The 15,679-nt window shown below is 50.8% G+C and overlaps 3 protein-coding genes across 3 annotated transcripts; 2 read left to right on the top strand and 1 right to left on the bottom strand.

Annotated features, from left to right (window-relative positions):
* Positions 1 to 3,644: 3,644 nt before the first annotated feature.
* Positions 3,645 to 6,136, bottom strand: LOC100908845 (uncharacterized). The gene is made up of 9 exons (XM_003746202.2): positions 5,915 to 6,136; positions 5,608 to 5,737; positions 5,302 to 5,450; positions 5,016 to 5,192; positions 4,790 to 4,917; positions 4,618 to 4,692; positions 4,244 to 4,508; positions 4,051 to 4,126; positions 3,645 to 3,976 (listed from the first exon to the last, which is right to left on the bottom strand). Exons 1-9 carry the CDS (start codon positions 5,981 to 5,983, stop codon positions 3,645 to 3,647), a joined length of 1,401 nt encoding a protein of 466 aa, XP_003746250.2. The 5' UTR covers positions 5,984 to 6,136.
* An 847-nt stretch (positions 6,137 to 6,983) lies between these two features.
* On the top strand, positions 6,984 to 9,207 carry LOC114828385 (uncharacterized). The gene is made up of 6 exons (XM_029112293.1): positions 6,984 to 6,999; positions 7,126 to 7,194; positions 7,458 to 7,508; positions 7,610 to 7,805; positions 7,935 to 8,101; positions 8,595 to 9,207. The coding sequence occupies exons 1-6, from the start codon at positions 6,984 to 6,986 to the stop codon at positions 8,876 to 8,878; spliced, it is 783 nt and encodes a 260-aa protein (XP_028968126.1). The 3' UTR covers positions 8,879 to 9,207.
* A 936-nt stretch (positions 9,208 to 10,143) lies between these two features.
* On the top strand, positions 10,144 to 14,576 carry LOC100908699 (protein Wnt-4). Its single transcript, XM_029112292.1, has 8 exons — positions 10,144 to 10,163; positions 10,259 to 10,366; positions 10,524 to 10,678; positions 12,906 to 13,095; positions 13,196 to 13,274; positions 13,382 to 13,476; positions 13,606 to 13,776; positions 13,962 to 14,576. The coding sequence occupies exons 1-8, from the start codon at positions 10,144 to 10,146 to the stop codon at positions 14,161 to 14,163; spliced, it is 1,020 nt and encodes a 339-aa protein (XP_028968125.1). The 3' UTR covers positions 14,164 to 14,576.
* The last annotated feature ends 1,103 nt before the right edge of the window (positions 14,577 to 15,679 follow it).

Genomic DNA, 15,679 nt, shown 5'->3' with positions numbered 1-15,679 from the left:
CCCAGGTGTACGTCAGTTTCTTCGAACATTGCAGGTCATTCTCATTCTCAAGACGTGTCTGTGTACGAAACTCCGTCCATTTTTTGCAGCTGTGCCAGACACAAGACTCGGGCACGAGCAGACCTTCTTCTCCGATCAGGCGGAAAAATCGTCGGAGAGCCCAGCCCAGCAAAAAGGATCCGGAGCTACCTTAAGCATGGAGTCTCAACCGGGTCCTTCCAGAATCAACTCCAGAGTTGTGGCTAATCAAAATGAGCAACCTCGAGTGCACTCCTCGTGTATCTTGCAAGGTGTCTGCCTACTCCCGAAAGTGATTCAAATATTGACTTGGAGAAGTACAGTGTTCGGCATACTCATCTGCTGGTTCTCCTGGATTCTTTGGTTTTATCTCCGCCACGAACGCGTGCGAATCACAGACAAAGAAATACCGAGCACAGGACCCGGAGCCAACGGGGCACAACCGAACGATAATGTGAACGTTTATTGTGATGAGGGGTTGAGACTCTTTGTGATAGTGGCAGACGTTGGGTTCGTCGTCATCACAACGTTCGCCGTCGTGAAACTTTACTTGGATCATTACGTTCCCGATCATCCAGCTCTACAACCACCGAATCCACCGACCGTAAGACCACAGGAAACTCTGGGAGCTGAACAGTCCGCGGTCCCACAAAGCGAATCCGTGGCTAGTCTAGATATTCCCGTCCCGTCTCAGGGGTCAGACCCGACTCCGATGACGACCGACTCGTCCGCCGCCGGCGGTGGATATTGTTTCCCAGAAATGTCCAAGCTGAAATGATGATTCCTAAGGCTGTATAAGTTGTACGTTGAGTCGATGATATGACACAAACTCTTAGAAAATGACGCCAGACCTCTGCACGGACACAATTTTTCGTATCGATTCGAGTGCATGAGGCTTCAGCCTCGTAAAATTGTTGATTAATGACTAGATTGAATAAATTCGATTTAAGCAAGACTTCAATGGGCTCCCCCATCAATGAACCATACAATAATTCCCGCATGTGGGGCTTTGGTCTCCTGAGGGATCATCTCGATTGGATCGCGGCTCGCACAGCCTCGTAGCGAAATAGCGCGTCTTCATCGAAAGTTCTTTGAGTCAGAGAGACTAATCCGAGCCAAGTATCCATGTGACACCATTCGGAAGCTGTCAGACATAAACGAAACCCTCGAAAACATACCCCCGCACGGAAAACTAGTTTCCCACGGATTTTCGATATACCTCATCTATTGGTCTGATTAGCAGCGGCGTGCCATCACGTCGCCTGACGATCTGTCGAAGCATCTCTGAAATCAGTCGTCTTGGCATCTTGGCCAGCTTACTCGCTCAACCCGTTCCATAAACCCCGCTGCGTTCTGCCCCTCGCCTGCTGCTCTGTGAGCGATCTTCTCGCTCCTCGCCGACAGGCCTGTCTTTCACGGCAGGAAATTCAGCCTCACCTGTTCTGAGAAAACTCCCATCACAGATAAGATCGTCCCTTGACGAACCACAGACATGCCTCGGAGCTTGCTCCTCCGAAAGAACACCCACGGAACCAAAGCTCATGACCTCATGACGATCTTGCGGCTCCAGTACCCAGCACGATTCAATGAGTATGTATATATGCACAAGGCGGAGCAGCAACGCGGAGTTTCTTCGAGCGAGCTCCTGGAATGGGAAAAAATAGCCCGGTATCCTTCAAATCCTGCTCCTTGATGCACATGCCCCCAGCTGATAGGAAGTCTCATCCGTGAGCCGCCAGCCACCGCACGATAGGATCATCGGGGGTCACGTCAGCTCTCGTGAACATTGCACGCCCTTCTGGAGACGTGTCCTTGCACCAGGTTCCGTCTTCTCATCGCAGCTGTGTGCGACTCGAGACCGGATTTCGAGCACATCGCCTATCCGATCCGACGGAAAAATCGTTGGAGGATATAGCCTTTCCACTAAAGTGACTTCGGAGTTCTCTGGAAGCATGGAACCTCAACCGGGACCTTCCGGAATAAATTTCCAAACTGCAGCTGACCAGGACGAGCCACCTCAAGAAGTGAAACCCCCGTGGCGGACAAGGGCTTTCCGTATCGCCCTCATATCGGCTAAAGCAGTCACCTGGAGATACTTGACACTCAGCATTCTCTCCGCGTGGTTGGTCTGGCTTTTGTGTTTCTATGTCCATTTGGAGAGCGTGCTACCGAAAACGAAACCAGGACTAAGCTCAGAACCAGGAAGCGCAGAGGGAGCTCCGAGCAAGCCTATGAATGTGTTCTGCGACTCGGCGTTCACAGCCTATTTGAATGCCGCGGACATGGGATTCGGTCTTCTTGCATCTTTCGTTGCCTTGAAATATTTGGCTGAATTCATTTTTCCCGAGCTCCCAACAGACGAAAGGCCGATGATCGAGATGCCACCACGCCCCCGCGAAGTAGGGCGGCCTCTGGTGCAAGAAGACGAATCCTACGCCTGCATGGATCCCGTTCCGTCTCAGAGGTCAGATCCAACCCCAATGACCGACTCGTCCGCCGCTGGCGGCGGATACTGTTTCCCGACTGCAAGGCTGGCATGATTGATCCCGCAGCGTGGGTCCCACGAATTGTGCTTCGAGGGCTTGATTTGACCCAACCGCCGACAACATCCTAGGCTCGATTACCGGACTCAAGCGCCAAGTCGGCTAAAAAACTTTTTGTATTGATTTAAGCTTAATGAATTTTAGAATTCGTTTGTGAAAAACTGTTAATGAATGTCTGGACTTGATAAACTCGACCTAAAGAGGAGTTCACTCCTTCTCCTCCTCACTATACCGTGAATAATTCTTCACCCTCCGCGGGAACCATTGGAGTGCCGCGGGTGTTAGGGCGGGTCGCGGATCTCGGTTGAAACTGAGGCAGCTTTCCGATTAGGCTCTTTCGAAAATGAGGAAGACCTGAGGGACGGCCCACAAGGGGCGACCCCCCAGATCAGACAGTGGGCCCGGAATCCCAATCGTTCAGGAGGAGGAACTCATTCCCTCTGGCTCATCCGCAGGTTGCTACCACTGTCGGGTCGGCTAGCCGCAAAACTCACTTTAGATCGCCTTTGCGAATCCTCTGCTGATTACCGATGGAGTCGGGACAACCGACTGAGTTAGCAGAGGTCGGAGTCGAACTAGCTGCTACCCGGGACGTTTTGGCATATGAGGCCGACCTCGTCTACGGAAGTCATCAAAGGCTGTCCTGTCCAAAGCATATCACTCATGACAATCTGGGTGATATCGCTGAAGACGATAACTTCTCGACGCCTTAAGGATTACTCCCTCCCGCGAGAGGAGTCCGTTCGTAGGAACTGTCCGCATGGAGGAATATCCATCCTTATAGCCGCTGGATAGTATCCCGCATCGTACTTATTGAGGATTCACGAATTATCGCAACAAAGAATCTGATAGCACTTCACGGAACATGGGCTCGAAGAGGCTCGTGTTTCGTGGTTCGACAGTATGCACAGACTGTCGCTCACCAGCCTCAATGATTTTACGTGTTCCCGTATAGAAAAGATTCCTCTTTCAATAAATACAGGAGATTAGGTTTTATGAATCTTTAGAAGTCGCTTGTGTCTTGGGAACAATGCCGCCAGTTTCTTTTCAAGGAGCATTCGTGGTCTTCACGATACACCCAGATCAATTTTTCCGTTTCTTCTTACGGGATGACTCAGCATAGCATACATTCGTCAGGGCTCTTCTCAGAGACCGCTTCGACGGTATCGTGGATCCTACAACACCTCCACGAGGGAGCACAATGTCATCGACAGCCGTTCTCCTCGGCGGACTCAAGTTTGGCGACGAACAGATAGCTTCAGCTTTTGCCCTGTCCCTGGCGGCTCTCGAATCGAGTTGAACACCGAGGGCTTTCGCGCTCCGCCTGGTGCGCTCTTCCTCTTCCACCCTTTCTCTGCCGATGGTGTCAGGGCGATGATCAGAATTCGCGAGCGATTCCTCCTTCAGGGCTCCATCTGGAAAAACCATTTCTCTCAGTCTCGCAGTCAACCATACCGACAAGGAACAATTAATATCATGCGATAATTACCGGCGTGTACAACTGCCGTTCTCCCAATAGGACGATGTTCAGGCACGGATGAGGGACGCTCCTCGGTTGAAGTTCGCTGGAATCGATCAAGATCGGAGTGAGATTTGGAAAGGGGAGTTCTCCAGAGATGAGCAAAAGACCGAGAATCGCTCATCTCATCAGTGAAGCTCAGCCAATCGAAGAGTCTACTCACAGATTTCCCATCGACGGGCTCTGCTGTTCTCGATGTTGAGAAGACCTCGTTCTCGAGGAGCAAAGCGACCTTACCGCGCTCTTCCGAATTCGAGCTCCGTTCCTCGAGCTCTCCGTGTTTATCTATTTGCACAGGCGCGTCAGGGATAGGGTTGCGTGCCATGGGTGTCCCGGACCAGGCCCCGTTCTCTTCCGGTGGCTCGACGACTATCGCTCTCCTTCTTCGGCGGCCAGGTCTCGTCTCGTGATAGGGTATCGAAGAGATCCTTGGAGGAGCCACGCGTACAAAAGGCTGGAATTGTGATGAGCACCTGTTTTTTCTATCCGGAAAGGAGGTCCTTGACAATATCATGAAAACAGGCTCTATGGACTCACACTGCGCTCGGCCGGAGTACTCGTTTTGAATTTCCTCGAAAATTGACTCCACGAAGCAGGTAGGCCGGACTGTTCCTAGAAAGGGAACGTAGGATCAATTATCCATGAGTTCCGGCACAAGCAATCCTTGAGTTTCTCTCTGTTTATGCGGTCGAGCCTGGACATTGGGTACCTGTCGCAAGTCGACATTTCGAATGAAGCTTTCCCGGGTGTCATTTTATAGACGGGAGGGGCCTGGGAGACTCGCAGCGCGAGCGCTTTACTCTCGCGAGCTATTTCCATCCTGTCGACTGCGGCCATCTGGGGAATAAAATTTAAAATTCTACGGGATACCTGTTCCATCTGTGGGAGTCTAACGGGAAGTCCGTCAAGAGATGTTGGGCCTCGCCCTTACTCACGATTTGTTGCTGCGAGGGAAGTTCCGAGGGCGGACCCTCGTCTACTTCTTCAATTATCGTATCGATGTCGGGTTTCCTAGAAAGATGTGATTCACCATTTGTGGTACTCGGACGACTTCTCTCCCGGAGAACTTCGTCCGTGTCCGGCGTTTCGACTGTCGCGGGTGACTTCTGGTCCTGGAATCCATTCTCAAGTCAGTGAACGACTACCACCGCTTACGTCTAGGAGTCCTTCCTCATGACACCATGAGAATCGGAACTTGAAACGCTCAAATCTTCGACCTACCGCATACGCACCCTCTTGCGCTTCTTCTCCCAAAAGGTAGGACCCTAGCCTCGCAGGATCGGAGAAGAAGTCCAGAAAGTCATCGATTTCCGATAGAATCGCACATGATTCTTGGAGACGGCTTCTCACAGCCTGGAATTTCGGGCGGCCTGCGGGAAAGGACATCGTTGGGTCTCATGACTCATGAGCGGGTCTTCATCCTCTGATTTTCAGAGGGAGCCTACGCAACTGCGCTTATCTAGCTGATCCCCGACAAGGGGCGATTCACTGGTAAACGCTGCAACGGTAATAAAAGTCTGTACTTACAAAGACTAAATTTCAGAATGAATTTGTGCAATGCTGCGTCATAGTTCAAACGATCCTGGAGCTCCCGGTTAGTATCAAGCAGCTGTTCAATTCTAGAGAACAATCCTTCACAACAAGTCTGAGAGATACGCTGGAATTAAAAACGACTCATCCAACCGCTCTGAGAGAGCAGTCTTCCGCTCCATTTCTCGCTGAAATCCCCGCGCTAGCCATCTCCGAAGAGCCCACGGAAATCCGCCGACAGTCGAGATCAACACCGCCGTCTAATCAACACGGGGCAGGAGAATATAATCGACCCGTGGCTCACCCGGAATCGTCGATTGCCGAAAGAGCGGTGCCCGTGGAGTACTCTTGAATTTTTTCTTCTCGTCGACATGATGCGTGTCCCAAATTGTAGCTCTGCTGAAAACTTCTTTCGCAACCCACAATGTCGAGCTCAAATCCGAACGCGAATCAATTACCGCATCTTTTGGAACGCTCTGAAACTGCTCAACAATTCGGTGGCGCGTCGCGCCGTTACTGAAATGATCTGAAGCGGATGATCACCATGTAAATACTAGCCCTCTCCCGCTGCAGACGATGCAACCCCATAACAGCATCCGTGTGAGATTTCGCCACAGCTGATGTCTCCCACCCCCACATGGCTGTCAGATAGCTTTCCTTCTTGAGGCAGGACGGAGAGCAAGGAATTTTTGCTGATTCCTGAGGAATATGTCCGAGAAGGGTTGTCGTAGAGAAATCCGGGGACACCGGAGAGATCATGCTCTTTCCAATGGCTCGAATTCGTTGAGTCCTGGGATAGAGCTGCCGGGGACCCCGAATCCATATTGCATCAGAAAAATTCGAATTGTCTGGTTCGAATCATCTATCGGATCGATGGTTCGGGGATCATGCGGCTGGTGGAACCTGTGGGCAAAACGGGGAAAACTTGAGTCTCATTGACTCGGCACTGATTTGAGGAATCGACGCACGAAACCGGCTCCGATGAATCGATATAGAGAAGCCTCTTTCCTCCTGTCAGGAGGCGCTTCATTGCGTATCCTTTGTTGATGAATTGACATTTCCATTCCGACTGGACGGGGCATCTTTTTGAGGAACCAAGTGACTGCGGTCGCTGCACCCGGTCCAAGTAAGCCAAGAGCTGGTCTCGAATAAGACGAAACCTTCTCAAGAAGTCGTGCGCGAAGCTTCGAGCGGCTTCCCAAGCTGAAAGACTCCTCGCGAAGGAGACTTTGTAACAGGGTATACCCATATTACACAATAAATAAAAAATATAGCTTCGCTCGAGAGGCTCGACTCGGGGTCGGGGTTCCACCCTCAGCACCGAGGGCATTGTATCAAGGTCCGTTGTCCTGACGACGGATAGGAACACAGTGATGACGTCCTTTGCACGTGAGTTTATTTTTGATTCTACGTTGCATAGCCGAAGCACGCCCGCCAACCATCCAGGAGGCACCTGAATCGTCCCAGCGTGCCAAGTGAGCGAATCGCACATGAGCGCACCAATCTAACTTCCAGGCATCGAAGAAGAGAGGGTGTTCTTGGAAAGGTGCGAACGACTTTATCATAGAGTGCAGAAAATCAAAGGTAAGACTTATCCTCGTAGCCCTCTTGAGCCTCGATATGGGTGGACGGTCCATGCTAGATTGATTCTTGGAGAAATCCAAATCTCCTCCCCGGATTACCTACCAGCTGAATTTCCCCCCCTGAACTTTATAATTCGTGACTGTGAACCCGTGATGCTTAATTCAATATTCTCGCGTGGATTGCGACGGGCTCGCCGAGAAAGACTTCTCATGTGAAGCGAAATCAGGGTAGGTTATGGCATACTCAGCTATTGATTTTCACAGCTCGCGTCGACAACGCCACACCCACATGCATGTATGGCAGCTTCCTCGGGAGTGAGTATTGGTCTGACGAAATCGAGCAATTTCTATGCTTCCTCGAGGGTGTTTTCCGAAGTGTCAATACAGTCCTCTGTGAACGGAGAACTTCTTTCCAGAGCGTAATGAGCTGCGGAAGTCGCTCGCGTCTGCCGGCACGGCGCGAGCTCAGGCATCAGAGGAGGACGGGATCGAAATTCTTGAATATGCCACGATCGAAGAGAAAATCGAGCATTTCTTCTTACAAATTAAGTACAAGAACACCTCCCGGACTGAAGGCCGGAAATTCCCCTACTTGAGACAACCGGCCAGGCTGTAAGTCGACGACGTCCAGCTCGTCAGTGAACTCCGATTGTCACGCGTCGATCGAAGCGCGACGTAACTTCAGGAAGGGAGAATTTGACGATTTTTCATTCGCCAAATCTCTCTTCCTCTCTCTCGCAGAGACCCAGTGCCACCGGTACCCACCGATTTGTTAGATGTTCACTCGATTGCATTCACTCGGTCGTATCCGCGCATTTTGCGACATCATCAGGTCGGATCTAAATTGCGCCAAATGCCGCTCTTCTACCAGAAAGTCAGCGTCTCGAGCTCAGAAGAAACGAAATCAGGTGGGAATTCCCCCCATCCTTCAAGGAATATTAAAAAAACATCCCCTAATGACATTGTTCATTCGAGAACCCTCTGCTGCAGCCGACTCCACGGAGACATCCTGCAGTGACTCCTCTTCTCAGTCTTCGGAGACCCTGAGCGAAGGATCGAACGGAATCGGCTCAGCAAGAGAGAACTGCCGCAGGGAACCCAACGCGAGGGAGAGCGGTTCGCAGAGCAACAGTGAGTCGACCATGTCCAAGACGACCATGACGGATAAGGGGAGCGTCTCGTCGAGTTCGAGGTCGAGTAGATCCCCAAGACCGGAGCCGAAAAAGAGTTCCTCATCCGTGTCGACTGTATCATCCGAACGGAGAGCTCCAACGATCTCCGTGTCGACGAAGAGCAGCGCCAGCGTTTCATCCCCAAAAGCGCGGAACGCTGTGAAGATACCCGTTCCTCACGGTCCGGCGAAGATGCCGCAAAAATCATGCGGGAGTGTCTCCGGCGCAGACAAGCTCGGGGATGATCGGGGAGTACTTTCCCCTCAGGAAGTCTCGAACGCGGATACAACACACGGCATACCACCGATGGAGTCAACTACGAATAGTCCTCTCCTCGAGGAGAGCGATTCGTACATGAGCTTTCTGAATGATGTTACCGACGTCATTCTCGGGATGAATATTTTCTCCGCGTCGGCTATCGATGCTGCAATCGATGCGATTCTGGCAACTAATCTCTATGGCGATCTGGACAAAGAACGAGCAAGGCTTCTCGTGGATCAGCTCCTCACCTGACTTTTTCCTTGCCCCGCGAAGACATGATAATTGTTCCCGGTCTTACTGAGGGTCTTTCTCGCTCCTCTTTGATGAAATTCGTGCAATACATATCATGATCACTGGAAGGATCGATACTCAGTCCTCAACTCATGCGACCAATCAAAGAACACTCACTGCCGATTAGCGCTCGCAGAATGGACTCCATCAGAATGATGGGGGGAATCCTGGGAGGAATGCGAATAGGTACTCGCTAGACTTCATAGAAATCCAAACTCCGTTCGGCAGCTCAATTCCGAGACAGTGTCTCCTGTTGAGGAATTTCCATACAATAATGAAGAAATATATTGACGAAATCGTTTTTTTTTGTCGGGCGACACTGTGTTCGATACACTGCGGGAGCAGTCTCGCTTTGCTTTCACCTAGCAGGGCTTGCCAATTTTCCTGAAGAACCAGAGGGCGCTGTAGCTCGGGAGAAGTGGCTATCTTCCCGTGGAGTGAATGAAGTCAATGCTCGGTGAGCGCGCGAAGGGAACCCAGTGAGCTCAGTGATTCACCGTCGTGATCGTTCTTCGTGAATCGCTCTGCATCAACGCTCGTCTGACGATCGGATCTCGGAGACCAGGATGCTCCTCATAAATCACGGATTTATCTCATCGCTCTTAATCTATGCAGTTTTTGGCACTCTCCGACTTTGTTCAGGAAGCTGGTGGTGAGTATTTTTCACCGAGAAGATGGATAGGTTTTGGTATCCGATCTCCAATCCGATGCGATAGAACGAGCCGAAGTATCGAAGCACCTTATACGTATTTCGCGGATGGTTATCCGAATAGGCACTAGAGCAAGCGTTTCCTAGGGCAGTGTCTCAAACAGTCGACCGATGGAATCAGAAGTCGGCTTCACTTTCCCGGAGACTATCGGCTTCCAATTTTCCGGGGAGAAAATCGAACGGTTTGAAATCGCGTGGAGCCCCTGAGCTCTTGCCTCAGCTCGATAATCGCTCGTCGAAGAAGCTCAGTCAAGTCGGAGAGGAGTCAATTTGGATGTTTCCCGATAATCTTGTTGAATGCTCCATGGAATGTCGAAGAATTTAGGATGTCTCGCCAAGATGACCGGAAATTTCGATGAATCTCCCAAAAGAATGATTCGAGAGCGTAAGAAAAGTTTAGAAGCGAATGGCGATCACGTCAATCTATGAGGGTTTCGATCGTGACGGGTCGGAGCGGCTCCTCCTCAGGAACACAAGTGTGGCGGATATAAATCAGAGTGGCAGTCCAGAGGGTAGAATGATTGAGGAAATCCGGGGGTCTGAGGGGACAGAGGGTCTGGGAATTTCGCTGGAGAAGCAAAAATATTCGGTGATCACGGACCCTATAAGTCAGAGATATTCCCGGTGTTCAGGTACTTGGGAATGCCATCGGCTCTGGACGAGACTGCGCTGCCTGCGGCCGCTTCGTTCGATGAGTTCTGCCGGCACAATCTCAGTCCAAACATCAAGCACTCAACTCGGTAAGCCAGCAAAAAAATTCTCATAATAAAGCGGTTTCCCGAGGTAGGATTGATCTAGGTCGATAGACGACTCATCGTCGCAGGGAACGGAGCGGTTGATGAATGATTGCAAATTCATTATGCCGTCTTCATTCCTCCCCCGCCCTGAATCTCTTAGTGATATCTGTTCCCTGAGTCGAATAACTTTGGAGACGATCGGTCGCGGTGCCCAGCTCGGGATCGAAGAATGTCAACACCAATTCAGGATGAGCAGATGGAATTGTTCGACGCAGCAGGACGATCATCGGGTCTTCGGGAAAGTTCTCGGCATCAGTGAGTATTGTGCAAACGGATGAAGGGAACAGCTCCTTCCCCCAGCCCCCGCGATGCGAGTCTCAGTATCCGCAAACTCAGGAGCTTCACACTCGCTAAACTGGATCTCTTCCACTCAATCGTAGCAGCAAAGTCGTCTTTACTAGTCTCTTGAGCCTGGGCAGAGTTGTGCGGAGCGGAGCATCGTCGTTTTATTCGTAGGCTCTTGGCTGTAAAACTCGGGAACGTTTGCTACAAGATTTCCTCTGAGATTAGTTTTCGTGTGCTCCATGAGATTTATTGTTGTTCACCCACAAGCCCCAGCTTTTGTTGGCACTGACCGTTTAAACTGGTTCTTACCCCTGCACGACTCGAAGCTCTTCAGCATTTTACAATCGTTTGCGTTCGGCCCCATATCAGGTTCCAACAGCGTAAAAGAACTGAGATCATCTCTGAAGTGCATTGTTTCCTTTTGAAAGGAATATTTTGATGGAAACATAACTTTGAAATTCTCGGGAAACCCTCCGGCCAGCCCTCCTTGTCTCAGTACCCATGTAGCTGGCTAAGGACTCCGGACTCGAACGAATCTGCTTGTTCTTGGGGAATCCGGCGAATGATAGGCAAGAGTCTTCGGAAAAGAGCGGAGTGTCGAGCGAACCATCCTCCACTGATCGGAAGCAGTGGAGGCGAAAGACTTTAGGATCAAGGGGACTGTGGGCCTCGGCCGACGGCTGGGCAACATGAGAAACAAAGCGTTCAAGCGGCGATTGTTCAAGACCGGCAGAGCCGGCGGATGACTTTCGGCGTTTGATGTCAGTCGCTTAATATGAATCAGGAGTCGGGCGTTCGCTCCATATAATGCCGGAGAACGGCAGCAGCAGCAGTATGGTGGCGTCCAACGCCGTAACAACATACATCTTTTATAGCCAAAGCCTCCCTTTTCATATTTTACTACCAGCTCCCCGTTCGCGCGCGAACCTCTATCGCAGCGGCAGCAGCATGAGCTCAAGTCAGGCGCACATTGTACACTGATTGAGTCACGTTTACTCCGGCCCGGCGAATTTGAGTATCACGACTCTCCGGCCCGGCTTCGGTCCCCTATCCCTACTCGATTCCGGCTCTCTTCGCGCCCTTTACCCGATCGAACATTCGCGAATTCAGGAAGTTCCACGCTATTTCCTCCCGCTAAATTCCATTCTTCCGCCGGTATATGTCGATGGAAAGCTGAGAAAGACTGAGAACCGACTGCACCTGGACACGGCCGAGGATACTGGCGAAGGAGTCTCCTTATTCTCTTGCTGTCGTATTTTGAGCTTTTCTTCTCCATTCCCTGCCGGCCCGAGAGGAGAGGATCAGCTTTTACGAGGAGGAGACAGAGTTGCTTCGTGTCTTCCATCGTGATACAGAGTCCGGTCTCAGTGAGCGCAATCTTCGTGGATATGGGCGATATATCTGGCTTTACTATCGTATTATCCCTCGCGCCTCTCACCACGGACACCTAATGCTCAGTGACTCACCGGATCCGGCTCACTTGCATTCTGATTGCGATCTGAGCGAATTGCTCTATCTCCCCTCCGAGCTTCTCCTGATTTTCCGTGAGGATTTGATGTGACTTGGAGCCACGAGAAGAAAGCTGTGGAATCGAGAAGAAAAAACAAGTTCAGATCCTAATCGTGTCATGGGGTGAATCATTGCCCCGTCGAGCCCTCTTTCGAGTTCGATAGGGACGAGGTAGGTTTCTGGGGTCAGAAGCATGGAGCCCGGAGACGTAGGACAGGCCTGTTCCTTCTTTGTCGACATCGACTGACAGTTAAGGTTCTTGCGGGGAGAGTAGCCGTGCGCTCGACGTAGAGCGGTCAGCCATCCGAGGTCTTTATTTCTGACACCTGACTCGACGACGCGTCGTAGACCATGAGTGCAGCTCGAGCACACGATTCTCGTGGCGGCACTCCACCCAGTGGACTTTACGATGTTGGAATCCCCGAGAAGCTTCTTATGGGAGTGCTCGTAATTAAACGAATCCCGTAATCATTTTTTCTCGTATGCAATTTCATAGAACCGAAGAACGATTCTAATGAGATGGTCGAAGTGAGAACACCCGGAGTCGCAAACACAAGCCTGTCTTCAAACGAGACTCACGGATCGATGCCCCAATTCGCGATACGTATATCGAGGCTTCCCGCAATTTTCACTATCTCACAGAATGAGCTGTATTTAAGATCGTGTCTTCGCCTATCGATACCTCCAGGCAGTCGAGAGAAGGCGTTCGTTCACGCGATTTCAGCGGCCGGAGTTGCGTATTCGATCACGAGAGCTTGCAGTAAGGGCGAGCTCACAGAGTGCGGATGTGACTCGAACATCAGGAGCAAACAGACACGCGGCAGATGGCAATGGGGAGGATGCTCGGAAGATATCAGCTACGGAACGCAGTTTTCAAGGTAAATTCTTGCCCGACATTTCGCCGGCCTTCATCTGCCCAGAACTGTAATTCAAGGTCTGACGACATTTTATGTACTTCCCGTGTCTGACTGTCCACAGGGATTTCGTTGATCTCGGCGAAGAAATCACGAGTCCGCAAGGTCTCATGAATTTACACAACAATGAAGCTGGGCGGAGGGTGAGTCCCATAGTCTCATCGTCAGAGAATCGAAGACTTTATCTGCAAACATAAACTTCTCCGCAGTCTCGCTAAATACCACAAAATGTTTTTTTCCGGATTGGAAGACCTTGAGGAGCAACGCCGAATTGACTTGCAAATGTCACGGTGTGTCAGGATCATGCCAATTACAGGTTTGTTGGCGCCGTTTGAAACCCTTCAGGTAGGTTTGATTCGGAACTCGGTGCCGACTCGTTATCAGCCATTCGTAACCTCATTTGTATCTCCCCAGCCCGAATTTCGTCTCCAAGGGATACTTTCTAATTCTGATCAATGTTCTCGCATCCTCCAGATCTATCGGTGAAGAGTTGCTGCAACGCTACGACGGCGCAACTCAAGTCCACGCATCACTCGGTAGAGGGAGACCGAAGCTGAAGCCGGTCACCCGCGACGTGAAGCGTCCGGGGAAGAAAGACCTGGTATATATCGAAGACAGCCCGGACTACTGCCAGGAAGATACATCGTAAGTGTTCGTCCCGGGAATGTATCGATCCTGAGGACTAAGATCCTGAGGACTTGGGGATCCTGGAAACCTGCTTCCATGGGGCGCCTGAGAGACCGCCATTGGAGCCTACGGCCCAGCAAAAGACCGACAGCCATCTTCCTGGAACAGCGATGCGAAATTCATACATCGATTCTGCCTTTCAGACTCGGCATCCTGGGAACGACCGGACGAGCTTGCAATGCGACCAGTTACGGCCTCGATGGCTGTCGGCTCCTGTGCTGCGGAAGAGGATACATCACTAAGGTTCGAGAGGTGTCTGAGAAATGTAATTGCAAGTTCGTTTGGTGTTGCGAAGTGAAATGCGAGAAATGTCGCGTGAAAAAAGTGGAGCACTTCTGCAAGTAGTATTGTAGCGGCCAAAAAGGGAACCCCAAGTAGATTTCGATGCTTCATAGCTGCAGACACTCTGAGATAAAACTTCAGTTAGATATCTCCCTGTAGACTGAGTACAAGCGAGTGGGTGACTTCCTCTCATTCGAATCCTCCGACAAAGGATCACTGCCATCGAGAAGCTTCGAACCAAACTGTGGACGGAATACTTCCGGACAAAGTTCGAAAGATCTCTGAAATACCGATTTCAATTCTGATAAGTCGATCGCAGTGTATTCATATCATCATGAAGTCATCGCAGAGGATGAAAGAGTTTTCTTACGCCTTCGCCCTGTATGATAATATATTCCCGTGAAAGCAATTGATCCGCGATTCTGTGTATAGTCATGCGGAGAAAGCCAACCTCTACGACAGCCGAGGTCTAGACGAGGAAGAAATCGATGTGGCACTAATAAATCATTGTTCAGTTCTCTGCGCGTAGTCAAGGTGATCGAATGCTTCTCATTGTCCGGGGAACTTCTGCAGTTGTCGAATGACTCTGCCAAAATATTCGTAGTGTGTCCAGTGAATCTTTGCAGTACGGTGCGGATTGAGCTGTCTGATGGAGCTACCTATGTCTAGAGATGAATGAATTGAACCTTGAATAATAATCGACATTCCCAGCTCCCCTCTACTCTACCGGCGCTTCCTCGACCGGAACAGGATGTTCTCCGAACGGGAATCAGCTAGCATGCTCTTCCTGCGGAATGGTTTCGTCCTGGCGCGGCTTCTCATGCGGATTCATACGCCCAGGATGCGCCCTGTATTATGTTCCAAAAAAGTGCTCCGATTGCCCTTCTGGCCAGAGGTTACTCGGCAGAAGGGTCGATAGGGTGGAGAAACACTCTTCTCAAGCCATGTACATTGTTTGATAGGATTCAGAGAGGCGTCGAGTCACGAAATCCTCGTTCCCGATTCAGATGACGGAGGTCCGTCTCGGATGCATTTTCTTTCATTCACCTGTGCTCCATTCACGAATACTTCCAAGCTCTGGGGGGAAGGATCACCCAGATAAACGCCACTGACCTTTCGATCTCCTATCGTGTAATCGAAGACTCCCCCGTCACAGCAGGGTGCTCTCTTTCGCAGACGTTCCCTAGAACAGGGTTTCCCAACCTTTCTCGGACCAGGGAACCCCGGAGGGTTCCGAAAAGCTTCTCCCGGAACCCCTCAAGGGTTCCGCGAATCCTCCCGCGGAACCCTCAATTCATCATTCATCGTTCCTTTCACACTACATCGCGGTTTCGCATAGAAGAAATGACACCCGAGGCACGTTTCCATGAGGACATAACTTATTCAGTTGTGCGGAGCCCTTGGCTCATGTATTTACACATATGTATCTCACGACGCGTGAGGATTTATATTAGGGATCAATGCGAACGTTGGTGTTGCCTTTTTTTCAAAATTTCCCCGAAATCCGGCAACCTGTCAGACAGTTGGACTCTCATATCGTTCTCCGCATCCAAGCGACTTCTGTATTGGGTCTTAGTTG

This window comes from Galendromus occidentalis, unplaced genomic scaffold (genome assembly GCF_000255335.2).
Source record: "Galendromus occidentalis unplaced genomic scaffold, Mocc_1.1 scf7180000077488, whole genome shotgun sequence".
In the NCBI taxonomy this organism is placed as follows: Eukaryota; Metazoa; Arthropoda; class Arachnida; order Mesostigmata; family Phytoseiidae; genus Galendromus; species Galendromus occidentalis.
Note: the sequence above shows the minus strand (reverse complement) of the source record. Positions and strands in the feature narration are given on the sequence as shown.

Excerpts from the sequence above, each read along its gene's own strand:
- LOC100908845 (XM_003746202.2), bottom strand. The coding sequence starts at position 5,983 with ATGTCGACGAGAAGAAAAAATTCAAGAGTACTCCACGGGCACCGCTCT. Across the intron at positions 5,193-5,301 it reads CGCAAGAGGGTGCGTATGCG|GACCAGAAGTCACCCGCGAC; the intron begins GTAGGTCGAAGA and ends AATGGATTCCAG. Across the intron at positions 3,977-4,050 it reads AACGGCAGTTGTACACGCCG|ATGGAGCCCTGAAGGAGGAA; the intron begins GTAATTATCGCA and ends TGGTTTTTCCAG.
- LOC100908699 (XM_029112292.1), top strand. The coding sequence starts at position 10,144 with ATGATTGAGGAAATCCGGGG. Across the intron at positions 13,275-13,381 it reads ACAATGAAGCTGGGCGGAGG|ACCTTGAGGAGCAACGCCGA; the intron begins GTGAGTCCCATA and ends CCGGATTGGAAG. Across the intron at positions 13,777-13,961 it reads TACTGCCAGGAAGATACATC|ACTCGGCATCCTGGGAACGA; the intron begins GTAAGTGTTCGT and ends TCTGCCTTTCAG.
- LOC114828385 (XM_029112293.1), top strand. Across the intron at positions 7,509-7,609 it reads GTATGGCAGCTTCCTCGGGA|AGCGTAATGAGCTGCGGAAG; the intron begins GTGAGTATTGGT and ends ACTTCTTTCCAG. Across the intron at positions 7,806-7,934 it reads TTGAGACAACCGGCCAGGCT|AGACCCAGTGCCACCGGTAC; the intron begins GTAAGTCGACGA and ends TCTCTCTCGCAG.